At 41.9% G+C, this 20229-nt stretch overlaps 1 protein-coding gene across 3 annotated transcripts in view; it reads right to left on the bottom strand.

Moving 5' to 3' along the window:
- The window catches only part of ccdc9 (coiled-coil domain containing 9), a 30769-nt gene extending 11162 nt beyond the window's left edge, over positions 1 to 19607 (bottom strand). For 2 of the 3 annotated variants that reach the window (XR_014877880.1, XM_085184343.1), the window contains exons 1-14: positions 19471 to 19606; positions 18809 to 18861; positions 17999 to 18103; positions 16789 to 16923; positions 13520 to 13900; positions 12691 to 12774; positions 12093 to 12257; positions 11806 to 11987; positions 10890 to 10948; positions 6985 to 7105; positions 6488 to 6677; positions 5729 to 6248; positions 4392 to 4556; positions 2235 to 2390 (exon numbers count right to left, since the gene is read on the bottom strand). Coding sequence is in view for 2 of the 3 variants with exons in the window: in XM_085184343.1 (XP_085040469.1) it covers positions 2235 to 2390; positions 4392 to 4556; positions 5729 to 6248; positions 6488 to 6677; positions 6985 to 7105; positions 10890 to 10948; positions 11806 to 11987; positions 12093 to 12257; positions 12691 to 12774; positions 13520 to 13900; positions 16789 to 16923; positions 17999 to 18103; positions 18809 to 18811 (2266 nt within the window). In the remaining variant the exon portion in view is untranslated. Of the gene's footprint in view, positions 1 to 2234; positions 2391 to 4391; positions 4557 to 5728; positions 6249 to 6487; positions 6678 to 6984; positions 7106 to 10889; positions 10949 to 11805; positions 11988 to 12092; positions 12258 to 12690; positions 12775 to 13519; positions 13901 to 16788; positions 16924 to 17998; positions 18104 to 18808; positions 18862 to 19470 lie in introns of all 3 variants that reach the window. The other variant, XM_085184346.1, reaches the window with a different exon arrangement.
- Positions 19608 to 20229: the final 622 nt, after the last annotated feature.

Below are 20229 nucleotides of genomic sequence, written 5' to 3'. Positions count from 1 at the left end.
AGATTAGACTTGCTAAGCATGTGGTAATTAGGATATAATCTGAGAACCCAGATAGTCTGATGATCGGGCCTCTGGAGTTAGTGGCCAATTTTTCTGGGCTTCCAGTGCAGCCGGCTGATATCTGGGGAAAGATTTCCATTTCTGTCCTCGGGGTAGGTTTATGGATGCAGATTAATAAAAAGAAAAACTAATAACAACAGCTTTTTAATCAGGTTTTATTAGCATCAGAAAATAGCTGACTGGATCCCAGACTGAGTGTATTTACTCCGTGCCATCTCAAACATGACCCATCAGCAGAATACTTGAGTTTGTCCCATGTATGTTCATGGAGATTAATTAGGACTAAACACAAATTATAAGTAAGGCTGAGGGGAACTTTGTTGTATGGATGCACGGAGTGTGTAATTCTGGGCTTATGCAGATGTTTTAAAAAGTAAATGAATACATATGTGGCTGTTTATTCATTTCAAAATTAAAACGCTTTAAAACGACTCCAGGGACTTTCATTTCAGAGCAATATCTAACCTAACTTTAACTCCAGTGGTCACTTGGACTTAAAAAAAATAAAACAAAAACACATGTATAGAATCACCTGACCAGTCAGATAAAAACCGGTTAAAACGTTCAATGACTTTGCCCTAAAATAAGATTTAAAGAAACTTTTTACCCCACTTTTCCCCTCTTACATCATCATCTTTGCCTTTGCTGACATCTCAGATTTAAGTATCATGTCTGTGGTTTATAATGTTACTGCTCAGTTTCCAATGCACCCACTGTTTTCTTCATCCTTCAAGCATTTTAAAAACACCAATTTCCACGAGTTTTGAAGCAAATATCAAGATTTCAGCATCGTTTACAAATGCAAATACATAAAAATATATCTGAACGTTTGCCTGCACGTGACCAAAGGCTGCAAAATATTGTTGTCCAACATACTGCAAATGGATTGTATACGGAAACAAGAAAGGTACAAAACTCTTGCCCCTATTTACAGAGATTGAACAGACCCTTGGAGATCGCTTAAGAAACAAATGTGTAGCTGCAGACAAATGAGCATCAGCACAGCGCCTACAGTACTGCAAGAATCAAGATAAAACCCTGACCTGATGGTGTATGACAGGTGGAAGCTATTTAACTAATTCATTAAACGTGGATCTTTCTCAGAGGCACTACATAAAAAGTCAAAGCAGGCACGATTTAGCTGCATGTTTGCACATAATTCATCTAATAATCTAATAATTATCACAATATTTTAGTCTTAAATAAAACCGCAGAGCAAACCTGATCAGACGAAGCTATTACACTAAAAACTACCCAAAGAAGACCCTCAAAGAGTTTAATGGAGCTCATTTGGCTCTGCTCACATACAAGATGTCCTCCATGTTGGCTGAGACACCAACTTCTTAGTGTGTGTACCATCTATAGTCCAGATTTGTTCACAGCGTTCACCAACAACTCAGCGCCTGAGGCCTGAATTATTCAGATTTCCCTCCTGAGATTGTTGATGGGTAGAGCAGCACGTTAACGGATACTTATGAGTTTGAATGTTTTGAATTAGATCGCTTATAAAATGTGTTTTTAACTGAAATGATCTGGTTCCACAGATGCCATGAGTGTAACTGCAAAACAGGCAAGACAGCAAATGCACTCTGGTCATATCATATGATTAACAGCTCACATCAATACAAAAAAATAAGAGGAGGAGACAGAGTAAAAGGTTTGGTAATGCAGGCAGTGCATCAAGCAGCAGCAATTTCATTACAGCCATAAAAACAAGGAAAACAAAAGGTTTTACATGCTGGAGAAGAACAGGAAGAGGAGGAGGAACAGCACACGGGGAGTGCATCCAACAAAGGAGGTGGAGTTAAAAGTTTCAGTCCATCAGAGGAGGAGCAGGAAGACAGCCGTGAGGAGTTTCAAAACAGGAAGTAGGTCCTGATCGGTTGAAGGAGGCGGTAGCATTGCAGGTCAGATTTTTTTAAAAAGCAGCGTCTAAAGCTATCTTTGGGTTTGTCAGGCCACCAAACAGCTCCCGTCATGATTTTTTTATAAGGGAATGAAGACAAAAAGAGTGAGAGAGCCACACCATGAGGGAAATGAAAACCAGCACAATCACAAAAAAAAGCACAAAAAAAAAAAGAAGAAGCAGGAGCACAGCGTGAGGAGGCGTTAGAGGTGCGCACGGGATTTCTTACAGTAAGCCACCGTCTCAAAGTCAGTGATAAGGACCGCACCTGAAGACGGCTGCTCTGAGGACGGCTGCGTTTCTGCTGTCGGAGTGGCGTCGCTCTCGGCAGGCGGCGCGTCATCTTCTTTTTTTACTGAAGGTTCAGGCGAGCTCTGTTCAGCTTCCAGGACGGAGGGGGCGGGCGGGGAGTCGGGTTTGTCTGCTGTCGGAGAGAAAAAGGCAACAAGGCTCGATTCAGAATGAAATAAAAGCTTATGCTCTAAGGCAATCTGGAGGGAAATAAAGATGTTCAAGTGCAGACCAGCTTGAGAAAAAAAACAAGACTCCTTTCCACTGCAAAGCAACAGTGTCCTTCAGCATGGTGCAACGTTCTCCTCCGCGCCTTTGATGTGTGCACGGTTTCCTGTTTCCTATACTTTCATTGCATCCACAACATTAATTCCTCCATTTTATTGTCACAAGAAAGATAAAATAACTGCAGCTATGATGAAGTAAAAATCCTGCCCCATAGTGCTCTCGACTCAGCCTTTAAATCCTTACAGCATGTGGAGTCTCATCAATTAGAGATAAATAAACTGCAGGATCCAGCTTGCATCTAATCAGCTGTTGTTGGGTGAGAAGCCAAAAATTCTCCAGGTTTTGGAGGCGTTACTTGAATCGAGATTAACATCAGTTAAAATTAAGCTCAAAATGAGCTGAACTGCAAAGCGGCGCTGGGTTAGTTCAAGCGGGAGATTAGAAGCACCTGGATTAATCCAGCTGCATCAGGAGGATTAGAGCTGCTGCTGGTTTGCTGATCCTCACTATACCACAGGACTGTCAGCGTGTAATGTTTCTACTCTCTAAAGAAAGTACTTTTTAGTTAAATATAATAGAAACTAAGCTTTAGAGAAAACATGTAAAAATGACTGAAATTATATGTTGTATTAACTAAATAAAATAAACCAATACACCCAGCATGTGAAGGATATTTCTTTGATATTTATTAAGACTGAACTATTAATAATTGACTTCGTCTTTCCAGTCGCTCTATATTATCCTAGAAACTTATAAAAAATAAACCTCAAAAACATTTTGAAACAACAAAATCTGAATTTAAATGAGAAAATCCACAAAGCGAAATACTAATGAAAGATTAATGAAAAAACAAACCATAATAAATCTGGTTCTAATGTTCTGGTTCTTCATTTAAGATAAATTAAAGCAGCAGAAATAACCAGTCATTTTAATTTGTGCACGTCTTTGTTTTTGTCTCAGTCAAACTAGAATAAACGTAAGACTGCAACTTTTATGTGCCTGGGAAAAACTGTAGCCTGGTTGATGCACTGATGTCACATCCTCAACCTCTGGGTGACCAGCTTCAATCAAAAGGTGACTGCGTGGGTCGGCTGGCAGGAGGAAACCCGTCTGCAGACAGCTGCAGTCACTCTCATACAGACTGGTGAAGGTTTGCAAACTCCTCTGAATCAGTCTGGGCTCCTCTGCAACAGAGGACTCAACTTTCTGCCAGCTGGTTGTTTTCAGGTTATATTGAATATCACAAGTTTCCGGAGTGTCTGAGATTTGCAGCAATATTAATCAGTTACTTGCTGCATTAATCACAAAAGGACTGCGTGTAATTGCAGATTTTACCCAATTTACTGGCAAGCTGAGCTGAATGATGGCAGACTGTCTTATCATCGTGCTGATGCAACTGACCACAAGCACTCGCAGACCTGGTCGCCATCTTCGAAGCAACGATTTCAAAAGCAACAACATCACAAGCTCGTTGGACACGGCTGACATTTAGCTCATGGTAATGTCCTCAACCACTGTTGGCTTAGTGCGACGGTAGCTTTAAGTTAAAAAAAAAAAGATTAGTTGAAAATCTCCAAATTCTCCTGTAGCGCCTCAGATGTTCTTTGACTTTTCTGCACAGTGATAAATGTCAATAAGCTACAAGCGTCACAAACGTGGCTGCAGACAATTTCCACATGTGAGTTTTAAACATTTTCAGGAGAATCAGGTCGGAAAAGCTCTGTAGTTTTGGTGAAGCGGCTGTGTGGACAGAACATGTAGGAGGTCCTAAAAGTCCAGCTAACGCCCTAATACAGCGTCCAGATATTACACTCTCACACACGCAGAGTCCTAGAAAAGTTCAGGGTGCAGTGGATGAAAACAGCCTGGTGCGTTTTATGTTGAGGGGTTAATTTTTTTTTATTACCTTGTGACGGGGCTGGAGGCGTATCCTCGTCCACCTTCACCTCACAGGGGGCGGGGTCAGATGGCAGTGCAGTAGGTGAGTCTTTAGGAGCCGAATCAGGTTCTGACACCATCACCTGGATCTCCTGGATTTCAGCTTTTTCCGGAGGAGACGAAACATCAACGGCTGAGCACCGAGGATGGAGAGAAGAGGTGAAAATGAGGGGAGGAAACAAAAAGGAGAGAACAGAGAGGTGTTGGGGCGGAGGTAGAAAAAGAGAAATCAGAAGAGACAAGGTAAGAAAATAAGAGAGAGGTGTGAATATTTTCCCCTCACTGACTGAATCTTTGACAGAAACAAAGGGAAAATCTGAAGGCTGTCCATTTAACAGATTAAAAGCAGAAAGTGACCTTCCTTAATGTTAAAATTATTTCTAACGAGCCGTTTTTTTCCATAAATAACAAAAAGTTATGTAACCATCCCTAAAGGTCTCTGAGAAACGCTAAGCACTACGGGTCACAGGTGCAGCAGCATCCTCCCTGTGCAGGAGGGAGACATGCTGCAGGACTTCCTGTAGGAGAACAGAGAGCTTAAATGGGCACAAAGTGCTATGTTGAGACACTTCTGCAGACTTATTGGGAGAAATGTTCACCAACTTGACACAAAAGTAAAAGTTCAGCCTTCAGAACAACATTAAAGGTGCCCGAAGCAAAGAAATAAAGACAATGTCAATCGCTTCTGCAGCATTTGAAACTTTACAAGCTCCCAGTTTAAGCTCACTAAGTTAATATTTGCATTAACTGAATTGTCTCAACGGCTCTGCTGTGAACACAGTAAAATGCTTCATTTTCTGCCGCTTATATAGTCGACCAGAGGCTGTCTCCCTCTTCCTGGCCAGGAAGAGGGAGACAGCCTCCGAGGCGTTCCTAAACCAGCCAAGAGATGTGATCTCTCCAGCATGTCCCGGGCCTCCTTCTGGACATGCAAAACACTCCGTAAGCTTTATATTCAGGATTCTTGGAGTGCTGTTTCTCTCCTCCGCTAAGGGTCTAACACAGCTCTCCATCCTTCCCATCCTACATTTCAGCTCCTCTGCGATTTCTCATTAAGACACGTAAAATTGCATCAATGATTTTTCTCTTTATAGCCCTGCACAAATGTTAACTTTAACAAATGGTTTTCAAAAAAATGTTATTGCATTATTAGCTGATAAATCCACGTTATTTATCAGATTTATTGAGTTTAAGCCACCTGGGATATTATTTGATGTTAACACTGGTGTAGCACATGTGCAGCAGCTTCCGAAAATTGCTACAATAATTCCCTGTTATGGTCTCAGTGTGGGGTAACTATTCTACCTGCATGCTCCTCGCTCTGTGACTCGGCAGGTTCACTGGAGCTGGCAGCTTGGCTCTTGATCTCTTCCTCCTGCTGCTCCTCCTCCTCCTTCTTCTGTGGGGGGCTGGAATCAACGCTGGAGGGTTTCGGCGGGCTCTCGCCTCCCATGCTGCTCCTGGGTGACAGCAACTCCATCTCCTCCCCCCAGTCTGACACAGGCTTGTGGCCGTCCAGCGGGGAGAAGGGGCTGAGGGGTTTGCCTCCCTCGGGGGACTCCTGAGCGGCCGCTGGGGGCGGGATGTGGACCTTTGGCCTGGGAGTCCGCTGATCTTTGGGGCTTCCTGCTGATGTCTGACGAGAATGAGGTTTGGGAGTTTTTGGGGAGGACTCTTTGCTCTTTGCTTGCTTCTCCTTTCCGATGTCCTTCTTCTCGTCGCCTTTGGAGTCTTGCTCCGAGCCGCTCACCTCCTCATATTCCCCATCGTCACTGGCATCCTCCCATTCATCATCATCCTCTCCTTCTCCATTCTTCTCCTCCACCTAAGGAAAGATGGAAACAAAGAGTTAGCGATTTATTTATTTTGAATCCTGCAACAAATGCTATATTTTGGATGTTTGATTGGAGTGGCAGCAGCATTTAAGGCACCGGCTCTTGTGTCCCATTTCAGAAACTAAAAAAAATTCACACCTCACAAAAAGAAAAAGGATCCATTTCTCTGAAGTAAAGCTCAGCATGACAGATACTTTATTATTCATAGAAGTCCAGATGAACCCGTTACCTTCTGTACTGTGGGAGGTTTAGATTTCTCTTCTTCCTTATCTTTCTTTTTACTCTTCTCTTCTTTCTTCGTCTTGTCCTCCTTTTCCTTCTCCTCCTTTTCCTTCTCCTCCTTTTCCTTCTCCTCCTTTTCCTTCTCCTCCTTTTCCTTCTCCTCTTCCTTCTCTCCCTCCCAGCGGTTGTCATGCATGCTGTGAAAAGTTTCAGAATAAAAGGTTCAGTGGACATCACATTAGCATGAGAAATACACCGAAAACCATCGCAATTCTCAACAAGAGCTGTTAAAATGTTTATTAAAAAGGAAAATGAGGAACATTTCTTAAAAAAATATTAATGTTCACTGACAGTCTCTGGAAAGTATCTACAGTACAACTAGTTTAAAAGTCATTTTAGTGTTCCAGACTCCAGTTGCTTCACTGCAGAACAGCTTTGTGATGAAGAATTACATTAAAAAGTAAAATAAATGGATCTGTCAGCTGATGGTGAGAAAAGTTTTACCTGTAGCTCTGCTTCTGTCCTCGGCCCCTCCCTCTGCTCCGGTCGCCCCTCGGCCCCTGGGTCCTGCCCTGGGACAGGAAGTCGCCGAATGTCGGCGCTTTCGGAGGTCGCTTACTGTCATCTAAGGAGACATCGATGGTGAGTATAAATCAAACTATGAACTGCTGTGATGTTTAGACTAAAAAAGCAGAAAGCAGGTCATGGATGTTTCATCATCACTGCTCAAAAGTGAGGCACAGGAGTGTTTTTTTTAAAGTAAGAAATAAAAATTCAAAATGGAGAGGGGGCACACGTTGTGTCATTAACATGTCTGTATGCCACTGGCTGTCTGTTGGAAAGTATCCAGGCATGTAAAAGTCCATCTAATAATGTTAAAAATAAAACATTTCAATAAAAACTGCCTCCACCGATTCTTCCGCCTCCGCTGCAGTCTGCGAGTTAACGTCATAACTTGCGTGACAGCAGCTGTCCCGCTGTGTCAGCTGCAGAGTGTGTCTGAGCTCTGGGACGACGCCAGATGTGTATTATGATTATTATTGATGGCTCTGAAAAAGCGATCCATCATATCAAGAGAGAAAGAAAAGATTTTTAGGATAAAAGACGAGAAGAGGCATGAGGAAATACTACGAGTAAAACTGAGAACATCCAAATCTTAAAGCCACCTCGTTTGGACTCCTTTAGAGTTACAACTGGAAATTTGAGTGAAAGAAAAAAAGAGATGTTGTACGGAAGGTGAAAGAAAGGTGTTGATTAGGTGAGCAGCTAATGGAGACATAAAGGAGGGAAAAAAAATCATTTTTCATCTTTCAAAGTCAATTTAAAGGCAAATTTTTAATGTGTTGCATATTAAAAGACAAAGGAAAGAAGAAAAAAAAAAGGCTGATTTTGGGGTGGTCACATGTTCCCTTTTTTAAAGATGTGGCTGATTTTTTTATGGAATGAACTCAATAGAAAAAAGAAATGTGGAAATTTGAAAAAAAAGAGTCAGAGAGGGAAGAAGAGCAGAGGACATGAGGAGAAGGTCAGAGACCAAAAGCTCAGACGAGGGAGGAGGATAAGAGCTCAACAGGGAGAGAGGAGAGGATGTCATTAAAAGGTCAGAAAGAGACAGATACAAGTACAAACGAAAAGAAGGGATCAGTGAGGAGACAAAGGACGTAGGCGACAAGACTGAAGAGGACTGAAGGATAAATCACAGTGAAGACATGAACGCAGCCAAAGCCAAGGCTCAAAAACTGAGGACCATCCACAAACACTGGTGGACATCCTGAGGTTGCTGTGTGTGCAGGCGGGAACATCTGAAGCGTTAGAGAAAGATTAGAGCTGCTCACACAAAGGCAAACCTCTCCGAGCTGTCACGAGCAGTCAGAATTTACATCAGGGTCTCTGAAGGTTAAATTGAGACACAGATTCAGAGTATTTGGATATTTCCAAAGACTCAAGATTAACCTGCATTTAAAATTAAAAACAGGATTTGCTGCTGTTGCTTAATTCTCACAGTTATACACAATTTTCCTAATTTCAGTGCCTTGAATGAAGACAGTTTGCCTTTGGTTTGGACTTTCTGGGGCCTGTAACATGAAGCATGTTTACTTCAGGTTTAACTCCAGGTTAAGGAGGTGGGACACGGAAACTACTGCATACTGACCAATCAGTTCTCTGGAAAAATAACATTTAGGGCTGTTCGATATAACGATATATATCGGATGACGATATAAAAACATCTATCGTTTCATTTTACGCTATCGTTTCATTTTACGCTATCGTTTGTTTCGTGGTGTCGCAAAATAAACTGTTTACGGCAATATTTTTTCATCGTTTTGATGGTCACTGTAGTGGCTATATTAATTTCTTAAAGTTCTCTCTTTCTCTTATATTTAATATAACCACACTACAGACGGACAAGCGCCTGTTTTTATGCGTTATGGTTAGCAACAACGACAGTAACACCATCGCATGTCCGCTTGTTTATGTTCCACATAAACCTTTCACAATAAAGCTCAAGATCCTGTTGAGACTTTTAAAAATAAACTGAATCACGTGAAAGAGCAGATTATTTACGGATGAGAATTTAAAAAGAGCCTCCAGGTGCTAAAAAAATAAACCTTAGACTCAAACGTTAGAACAGGCTTTTCCCCGCAGCACGCCGTGTAATAAATACTCACAAAGAAAACGGCGGCCATTACAACTTATGTCTAAAATGTATAGTTTCATGCATCGGTTAACACTCGACTCCAGCTACATGACGCGCAGCTGGAAACACTTCACGCAAGTCGAGCTGCCCGAGATTCACAGAATTTACAGAAAATGTTAAATTTTTGTGATTTATATCGTTATCTGGACGATAGAATTTTTATATCGGGATATGAAATTTTGGTCATATCGCACAGCCCTAATAACATTCCCAAAGGGGATCCTGTGCTTTTCCATTTCAGGCAGTATGAGAGACTTTAGTTTAAAATAATAATAATAATAATAATAATAATAATAAAAAAAGCACTGTTGCCGCACAGCAAGAAGGTCCTGAGTTCAATTCCACCATCAGGCCAGGGTCTTTCTGTGTGGAGTTTGCATGTTCTCCCCGTGTTTGCGTGGGTTCCCTCCGGGTACTCCGGCTTCCTCCCTCCGTCCAAAGACATGCAGCTTGTGGGGATAGGTTAATTGGATTATCCAAATTGCCACTAGGTATGAATGTGCGAGTGAATGTGAGTGCGAATGGTTGTCTGTCCCTGTGTGTTGGCCCTGCGACAGACTGGCGACCTGTCCAGGGTGTACCCTGCCTCTCGCCCTATGACAGCTGGGATAGGCTCCAGCGCCCCCCGCGACCCTGAAAAGGATAAGCGGAAGCGAATGGATGGATAATAATAATAATCTTTCCTTGGTGAATCAATAACAGAAAGATCCTTAAGATCCAACTTTATTGCTTCTTAACGTTCATTAAACAATGACATACTACTATAACAGTCCTATAATCTTTAAACAGGGCACCTAAGCCTCGACCTTTCTGCAGGAATGCCTGTATTCAACGACCTGTTCACATAACTGGACCCTGCATACTGCAGCTGTAACAGTCAGCTCTTCCCTCGTCTTAAGGAGTGAAGCCTGATAAGAAAAAGATGAATGTTACAGGCCCCGGGTCTTAACATGAGCTAAAAAAAAAGTGGAATTAAACGCTGGTATCAATAGTGGACTAAGCTGATTGTCATTATAACACCATTAAGGGCTGCGCCATCATGAGGGTGAGTCGGGCATGTGAGTTAGGGGTGAGGCTGGTTTTGGGTGCAGCTGCTTCACACAGACACACTCAGACTCAGGCCCATGCTGTGGTCTAACCTGAGGCCCTGCCCCGAGGCTCTGTACGAGAGTTATGCCCCCGCGCTGCAGAGAGGACACACAAACACGTTACACTACGTCTGCCACACAAACACCAAAAACATTATCTGTGAAATAAGGTTTTGACATAAACACTCACTGCAACTCTGTAAACATCGTTTATCTTGCTACTATGCCAGAGTAAAGACCATTAAAATCTCTGCCTAGTCAAATAAAGTCTTCAGTCCTTTGAAAAATAAAATAAACATGCACCGAGCTTTGGTCGGGTTGGTCAAACTCAGTTAGCACAATAAAGGAAATCAGGACTCCTTGGAACAGAACGACCGCGGCTTAACTCCAAACTTAATCTGGACTCCGGGGAAACACGGCGAGCATTTACATAACGAACTTAATTACTCAGGAGGGCGACTGTGTTGCCTCTCATACAGAGTGGGGTGTTTGACGTGTATACATCAACACAGCAGAGTGACATCGTGTCAGACGAGCGAAGGCGTGGCATGGAGGTGGATCGAGGGTCAGCTGCTGTGTTGTGCAACAGCATGCGATGGGTGTGTGCGTCTGTGTGTACTTGCCTCTCCTGCCGCCCTCCGATGGGATACCCTCAGTGGCTGCATATGGCTCCTCTTTGAACCTGTGAAAACAGCCACAGGGTTACACACACATCAAACGTTAGCATCCTCTCTGCCACGTCAGTCTGTCGCCATCTTTATCCCAGCAGACGCTTTCCATCGTGCTCACCTCTTCCTCCCCCTCCATCTTTGTAAAGTCACTAAAGTTCTGTAGCACAGCTTTAGTAAACCCAACATAAGCGGCACTATTTCAGACACTTAATAATATTTCCCATCACAGACACACAACACAGATATTCAATGAGGGTTTCTGAGTCTGGACTTTTGCAGGACCAACCAAGGACAGTCAGACTGGTCCTGAAGCCTCATTAATGCTGTGGCTCACTACACTCTATCCTACTTTGCTGCATTTATTCTCCCTTGAACTGCGCTCCTGCCACTGAGAAGCATCTCCTTTCAATTCCATCTGATAAAGTCCAAGCAGGTTGTCTAGCTGCTCTGCTGTGAAGGGCTGATTGATGAGTCCTGCTGAGACGATCGTCCCTCCGTCTCTAAACTCTACAGATGACTGAAGCTCCATCAAAGTCACTGTCAGGTTTCTGGTCACCTCTCCTTGAGATTGTTAGCATCTTCCACTTCAATACTGTCCGGACTCTCAGACTCTGAACGGTTTTTGATCCATTTCTTTGCCACAGTTTTATCTAAGAGCTCTGCAGAGGCCTCCGATAAGCTCGAGGAGGTGGCTGGGGAGAAGGAGGTCTGAGTTTCTCTGCTTGGGCTCCTGCCCCCTCAATGCTCTTTTAAAGTAACTCGATGGATGAACTGATGTGCAGAGGCTGCCTTAAGACTTCCTGGCATCTTTTTGTTCTGCAGTTTGAATTATGGGGTCTTAGTTTATGTTTAAAAAAAAGACTCTTACATGTTGTCCGTCTTCTGTGCGTCCCACTCTCGTCTCCACTGGCCTGTGGCGTTACGATGGCGTGCTAATCTCTCCTCATCTATCTGCTCACGCTCCTTCTTCCAGCGCAGGTACTCTGCTCTTTCCCGGCCGGTCATAGACATTGTCATATCCATAGAGCCTTTGGGACCAGGTCTCCGGCTCTGCACAGAAGTCAGAGTAAATAATTCAGCCACAGGAGTTTAAATAAAGACAGGTAATGCTCATAAACAGAACCACCCAAAACCCATTTCTAAAGAAGTACTCACGGTCCACTCTTTTTCCAGCTCAGACCCTGTCTTCACATTGTCAAAGTCCAGTCCCCCCCAGTTTCGTACATGCCTCCGGCTGCCCTCCTTGCGGTCCGTGTCCGGGGCTGGACCTGAACGTCTCGGGTCATCCAAGAAGTTACGGGTCGGTTTGTCTCCATCCTGCTGTGAAACGGAACGACTCTGTTCAGCTCAGGCTAGTTCCTCGCTAAAAAATGATTTAAAAAAAACAAAAACAAAAATACTGCGCAGAAGAACCACACGATTTAAATGCGAGACCAAAGCAGAGACAGTTAGCTTCATAACACTTGATCTTATGGGAAATTTATGTTATAGTAATTTAAGAGGATAAAAAAACCACATCTGGTGTGTGTACAGTCATAACAATCCATCTGTGCCGTCTCACCAGAAAACAATTTATCATTTACACACATCTCTGCTATATTAAGCAAATTAAACTCCAATAAAATAAGTGGTTATTAAAGTTTTATTATAATGTTGATCGTTTTTGTCTTTCAGAGCCTGGTCTGTAAAATCCATTTCCGGAAATCAAACCCGCTACGACACATGGCAGCTGAAAAACCAGTGACTTCCATACCCGCTGTCCTCTCTCATACTCTGCTATCCTCTCCATTTCTTCATTCATCTTCTCAATGTTCTGTCGTCTCTTCTCCTCCCATTCCTGTCAGGAAGTTTGTGACATTTGAGTTATTATTGAACAGGATGTTAGTGTTACAACCGTTTTAACAATACTGGAAAATGACTACATCGTCCATGTTACAAAGTCCTCCACCAGGAGGTAACTGCAGCAGATTTTTGAGCCAAAATAAATTTTTTCTGCAGTATTTTCCCAAAAATCCCAGTTTTAGTACTTCTGTGTTAAAAAAATTAAAATGTCTGGGACCAAAGTTAGAACACGTGCCGTGGCTACAGCAATACTTTTGTAGATGTTACATACACATGTAAATTCTTTGTATCATGTTTTTTCTACACACTGAAATCATCCCAGCTCCTGTTTTAAACTGAAACTCAACATTCGGTGCTTAAAGCACAAGAACAGAAGCAGCTTTGAATATTCACAGGTCGTGCACTCGAATTTAAACAAGACACACAACTGGATATGGATTCGCTCGGTTTATAGATCATTTATAGATTATAGATCTTTCGTTTATTATTTCACTTTAATATGATTTTTTTAATATATGATAACAAATGTGACATATTCTCATACCTCTGAATCGACTTTAACAGTTAATAAATTAAACTAAGCCCCATGAGACTTCATTGATACATGACTTCAAGTAATCGCACTACCATGTATACCACACAGTCACACTCTAAATGTATTATCTTCTGTGTCTTGCATCGTGCAGCATGCGGCTGCATCCTGTGTGAAAACCTCCCTCAAACAGTTCATCCTCACCCACCTTGGATTTCCTATCCATTCCTCCTGGTGTCCCTTCTCCTCCTCCTCCTCCTCCTCCTCCTCTTCCTCCTCCTCTCCTTCCTCCTCTGCGTCCATGGCCTCCTGCCTCACCAGGCTCTCCATCTCTGGGTGTTCTCGGTTCCCGGTCTCTCCTGTCTTGGCGACCTCCGCCCACACCTCCTACTCCTTGTCCTACTTGTCCTCCACCTCCACCACCACCACCACCTCCTCCTCCTCTCTGACCTCCCCAACCCATTCGCCCAGACCCGGTCCTCCTGGGGGGGCTGCGGCCATCACTCTGCCCTCTGTGGCTGTCGCTCTCCTCTGATGGTTTCCGGCCGCGAGGAGTTGCCGGTCTCCATTCGTTCACAACTCTCTTCTCCTGTAAGCAGCACACACACAGACTTTCACTGTGGACGAAGTGTTTTTAACAGCACCTTAGTTATTATTTCAGTCAGCTGCTGGGGGAGGCTCAACATGACATATGTGGTAGTTTAAAAACACCAGCCTTATTTCTGATTCTTTGACTAATCAAAACACCTAAGTGTCCATTTTAGCCTGTTATAATGTGGATCAATAACAACTTATAGATCATATTAGTTACCCATACAAGTTATATTTGGCTACCAATAAATTATAAGATCTAACTTCCAACAGACAAGTGAGGGAAAAATCTGTTTTGGATACATTTTGGATTTTTGTGGTGCTAGAAGAGTTACAGCGCATGGCAAAAGAAAATAAAGGTTTGGTTGATTTATGGTGTAAAATTGAAGTTTTTCATTTAGATTTTTGTCAAAGAAATCCGAGTTAAATGAGTTAAAAAGGTACTTATCAGCAGTAGAGCTCATAAGAAGTCAGATAAAGCCGTATTTTATTCACACTTTAAATTAGATAGCTTGACAGCAGCTCATTTGAAAAGAAGGAGAATGACATTCATTGCCTTTAATCACCATTATTACATTATTAATATTATGTAATAATGGTAATACATAATATAATACATTATATTATTATTATTATGCAATTACTTTTTTCAGTATTGTCAGGAATGTTAATATTTCAAGACCATTTCAAAAAATTGAAAGCAATAGCATGCCGTAACCTTTAGGATATAAAGGGACTAACAGGGTGAAGATTAGAACAACACATCATCTTCGAATAACAAATAATGTCTTCAACGCAGGAAATGGAACAGCTCAACTCTTACAGTTACAAATTCAACTCCGTCTCGTCGATCTAATGAACGTCACATGAAGTAAAGACTAATCTGCGCTATGGATTATGCAAAGAGCTACAACATGATGAACTCTGAGAGGCTGAGTTATGAGACAGAGAGAGGCCATAGTCGTTCATCAGGTTTTCAAAGGCCTCTTCAGAAAAGGTCCAACAGACTAATGGGCCCAGATTAACCCTTTAACCAGTCAGACAGGCACTCGTGTGGAGCAGGCAGCCCCCTGCTGTTCTCCAGGCCTTTTTTTTGTCTTATAACCTTTTCAGTTCGAAATCTAGGTGCAGGCAGTGATCGGTAGTCTTTTCTGACGCAATCTGGAACTCAGCAGGCGCTCACTCTTACACCTGTATCCCCCCTGGATCTGCTTACCAGCAGCTTCTTCAGCCCACAGGAGACTAATTAGAAACGTGGCAAACTAAACGGCTAATGGGGGGGGGATATGGCCCATTGATTTTAACCAATGGGCCATGAATGCAGCTCTAAAATAATCATGATGTTGTTGTGGTTTGCCATATTGTTCCAGACCTTGTGTTTCAGTTACATAAATTACATCCAGGTTTTTCCCAAGTTCCCTGCAGTTCCTCTGCTGACCACTTGAGGCTGCACCCTAAAGTGAGTCCCTGTGTTAAAATGACCACCTTTACAGGAAAAGCAAACATGTTTACAGACCGGTATGAAATCTAGTCTCTGGATAGTTCACCCGTCCATGTGTCCATGAGGCCAATTCAAGTTTTATTACTCTGTTACTAATTATTGGGCATTTTTCTGGTGCATGATCAGCTTGGCAAGCTTTTTTTGCACTCTTTTTACCCCAAAGTTAGGACACCTTTGGCGCAAAAACAAGCAAAAAACAAACAAACAACAAACCCCCAACATCCTGGCAGCCAAAATGCAGGCTTCAGAAAAGTCAGAGTCAATGTCGCTATGGCTACATCCATCCATTATATGCAATCCATGTTATTTCTCCTTTTCAGACAAATGTATCCACGGCGTTTGTCCAATTTGTGTTCACAAGGCACGCTTAAATCCTGTTTGTCTGCAGGAGAAAAGGATAGATCTAACAAACAGATGATCTGCATACCGAGCAGAAAGAGCTGGATAAACTTACACAGATAGTTCTCCAGCATGGTCGGGTACTTTAATAAGCTGGCTAAAGTTCATTCTGCACAAACATCTGCAGTTAACAACATTATGTTAGTACAGCAGGTACAATCATCTCAGCTCTGTTTCAAGACAATTACCCAACATACTTTTTTAAAATCCCATTTTTGCCCAGCAGAGCTGTATGAATGGATAAACACGTTAAAGAGAAAACTCATCTCATGAACTCTCACAGGGTAACTTTGGGTATTTGTAGTGTGTGCTGTGCTCTTATTTTATGCCCACTGCTTCACTGTTCTCTCCAGCCATCGTAGGCTTAGTACTTCAGGCCTTTAAAAGCAAAGTGCCAGCAGAAGAGTGTTAGAGGAAAATTACCTTTACAGATTTGTAATCAGTAGGAATCCCTGCCACGATTTGTAAAAACAGATAAACGTCTCCCATCACTACTTTGTGTCAAAGAAGTGAAATATATATTTAATCATTTTTAATCCCAGAAAATCCAATAAAAAAGAAAAATAGCTGTGTGTAATGGTGACTGAAGTTCCCGCATATGTGGCCTAGTTAGAGTCTGGCACCTGCCCACAACACACTTTCCTTCTGTTCTGACGCCAGATCTGCACCAGTACACTTTGTTTTGATTTTTATGTAGTGCGAGCGGGCGAAAGCAGCTCGCTTCTCTTTGCTGGCTTCCAGTTTACGGATTAATTTTAAAATCCTTTATTTTCCATTTTATCTGTCTGAAATGCTGCACGCACGTATCCTGTTTCAGATGCTTTTATCTCTTACTCGGTTTGACTGTACAGCACTTTGGTCGGCCCTGTTGTTGTAGGTTAAAAATGCTTTATAAATTAAGTGAATAAATGATAGTGATGGAAGTACAACATAATCTGAACCGGCACCACCACACAAAGGATGTTCAGTTCGACTTGATTTCTCACCCCTGTTGCTTTAGAAAGGTCGACTGTGACAGTGAAGTTTTCTTTCTCCATCTTCGGCTCATGGGGGCGGGGCTTACGAGGTGTAGTCACCGCAATGCCCTCTTGCTCTGCTTTCTTCTTATCTTCCTCTATTTCCTGTTAAAAATAAATAAATACAGGAGCCCAGTGAGACTAATGCTTAATAAGAAACGCACCAAAGACAAACAGGTCTGGGGTGTGTTCTGTGTTCATACGACAAAAGTAAGAAGATTAAGTCAAGTAGTCATCAGTGTGCAGCTGATGGACACTTTTCTCCCACAATGCAATGCGCAAAGGGAATAGGACAGCTACTAATATCGGGAAAACCAAAAACTGTTTGTTTATGGGAAAAGAGTATCTATTTTCCAATTAAAAAGAAAATTATTTTAATCGCTCTGAACTGATGATATTGCGTTTCATCCTTCAGACACTTTTTTTTAAATTTCTCAGTCTGTACATGTGAAGCTCAAGAGAAGCTGTGGTTGTATCTTATCTGAGACCTGAAAAGAAAAATATGGTTTTCTAAACGTTTCTCATCATATTTCAGTGGCTACAAATCTAATAAAATAAGACATATGACAACTATTTAACTTATTAAACAGCTCCCAAATCTTTTGATGAGACCATGTTGCTCATTCAGCTTCATGAAGTGAAGAATTCCTTAAGAAATAGAAACGAGTAGCAGTAAATCCTGAAACATCAGCTCGTCTCAACATCCCAACAAATAAGATCAAAACGCAGTGAGTTCAAATACGACTTGAAAGTGTTGGCTGCTTGCCGTGAATAAATAAATTCAGAAGAGACAAATGGTTTAAAACGATTTTTAAAACAAATAAAAACAGGTCTTTTGGGGGCGCACACAGCATGAGTGGCTCCACTGAATGTTTATAAAGGCCACTTAAGATTAAGGTATTTCAAGCTTGAGTTCATTAAAGCAAACTTGTAAAAAAAAAAAAAAAAAAAAAGAAGTTGTTGAAATATTTTTTAACAACAGTCCTAAATTGTCTTGGCTTTTGTCTCAAGTATGCAGTATAATCTTTGACTAATGTGGTAAAACAAGCTGCTTTTATGTAGAAGTGAATCGTTGTGTTTTGAGACATTCCGGGGACGTCATCATTCTTCGGTGATGACAGTTATCAACATCAAGATTCTAGTATTAAAGATACATTTAGTGTGTAAAATTTTTCCATACCTGGTACCTCTTCATCAGAGCTTCATTCTTCTTCCTCAGAGCTTCAATTCGCTTGTCCAGCTCTGCATCCTTCTCCTCCTTTGTCTTGAGATCCACCGTTGAAGACTGAAGCAAAGAGGAGGAAAGCAGAAGTGACAAGACTGGTTTGGCCTGTATTACTTTAATGTGCAGCGCTAAACTAAGCACAATGAAGATACATCAGCTGTCCAAGCTTAATTAAATAATTGTTTTGCTTTTATTAAAGAGGAGAAAGAAATAAGACACCCATATACAAATATTAAATGAGAGAGAAAGAGCAAGAGAGATTGCGCTCAAAGAATGCAAAACTGAAATCAATGAGAATAAAGATGGCAGTAGAAGTAGCAGAACATACTTTTATACACTTGTCTCGTCTTTGTACTTCTGTCTCATGTTACCAATTTATTATTCAACTTTATGTTTTTAATGCTCATGAATGGTTTCTGTCATAACGATAAACAATAGTTTAAAGGTAAGGGAAACATTTAGTGACTTCTCCGGGAGGCGGGAGCTGCAAATATGAACGCCCTCTGTCCAAGTTTAACTACAGACAGAAGGCAACAACTTTGCGTACTTTTTGGATTAATTTAATTTAAATATAGGATGTTAGGAACCAAGAACAGCCTTAAAAATAACAGCAATTGATATGACTCTCCAAAATACAAGCCTGAAACCGTTACCAGGATGGCTGTGAGATGATTAGACTTCCTTCTAGACAGACTTTGGTCCTCCTGAAAGTTTTGGGTAACCTACACAGAAGATCAAGACACTGTCTGCAGTGTTTTTACTCACCATAGCTGCCTTCGGCTGTTCTTCATACACTGGTGGCTGGCTGCTTGTTCCACCTGTAAAGAAGATTAAGAGGATGAGGAGCATCCTACCGTTTCTTTACCTCCACTATACAGATACTACACCTTCAGTAAGGTGAGTTTCTTTGCGTTAACCCGTGAGCATAGGAACAAGAAGGATGAATAGAAACCCTAGATTATACAGTAACAGAAATTGAGCGGTGACTGGGTACCGCCCTCTTTTCCCTTCTGCTGTTTCACCCTTCCTCACTATTGATTACACTATTGAAGGTAATCACAGGTGAGTTTACAGCCAGGTGTGCGATGAAACCCATTTCAAAAGCTTCTGTAAAAGTCTCAGAGCTGCAGACAAGACGTATATATGACACCCGAGGAACACTACCACAGCACACATACCTGAGGCTATTTGAGCACATCCAGCCTCACCTGAGCTGCAATAAAGTACTGCTTTGGTGTTTTTGTCTGTCCCTGGTCTGCTGTTCAGTAATGTAAGCACACTGAGCCATGTCTGAGCTGTCTGAGCCGATACAAAGCCGCGAGGAGCCCACGAGACGTGGAAACAGACCACCGCAAACAGAGACGACGTGCAGAAGAACACCTGGATGAACGTTTACACGCACTAAAGTTACAGTCCGTTCACGTTACCTGTTTCAGAGGGAACTGTTGCAACGGCTGTAAGGGTCAATGTTTGAACTCGCTGCTGTTCGCCAATTCCTGCGCCTCAATCCGTCCTCATTATTCCACTTCCTGTTAGCAGCGGCTAACTTCCTGCCAAATAAATCCCGCCTCCCGGTTCTTAAAGACACAGTACACTTTCTGACTGCTCAAAACGATCCCAGCAGATTTTCGCTGGAAAAGTCTGCCTCTGCACACCACCACAGTGGATTTTAAATCAAACCATCAGGATGTGACTGAAGTACAGACTTCCAGCTTTAGCTTAGCGGGCTTTACAAAAAAAAATGTCTGGGAACTTGATATTTTTTTTATACAGAGCCCCCAACTTTAGAGGCTTAAAGATAATTGGACAATTGACTGAAAATTAATTTGTGACACCTGTCCATTTATTATTTCATGAGAAATTAAGCACACCTAATATTCTGAAGTTCAGCTTGTATTTTATGGCTTTCGCTGCATTTTTAAATGTGAGAGAAGAAGCGATGGCAGTGTAAGTGAGGAAGGCTACCATTAAGCTAAAAAAACAAACAACAACAACAACAACAACAACAATAACATAAATAAAAACCCTCAGCATAGAGAGAGAGAGCAAAAACTGTAGGAGTGGCCAAATCAGCAATCAGACATTTATAAAAATGAATAAAAGGTCTAAAAGACTACAGAAGACTGAAAAAGTGCATGATCACAGATTTATTTTCATGGTTAAGGAAAACAATTTGACAACATCTA

This window comes from Neolamprologus multifasciatus, chromosome 14 (assembly GCF_963576455.1).
Source record: "Neolamprologus multifasciatus chromosome 14, fNeoMul1.2, whole genome shotgun sequence".
NCBI lineage: Eukaryota > Metazoa > Chordata > Actinopteri > Cichliformes > Cichlidae > Neolamprologus > Neolamprologus multifasciatus.
This window is presented reverse-complemented; position numbering and strand designations above follow the sequence as displayed.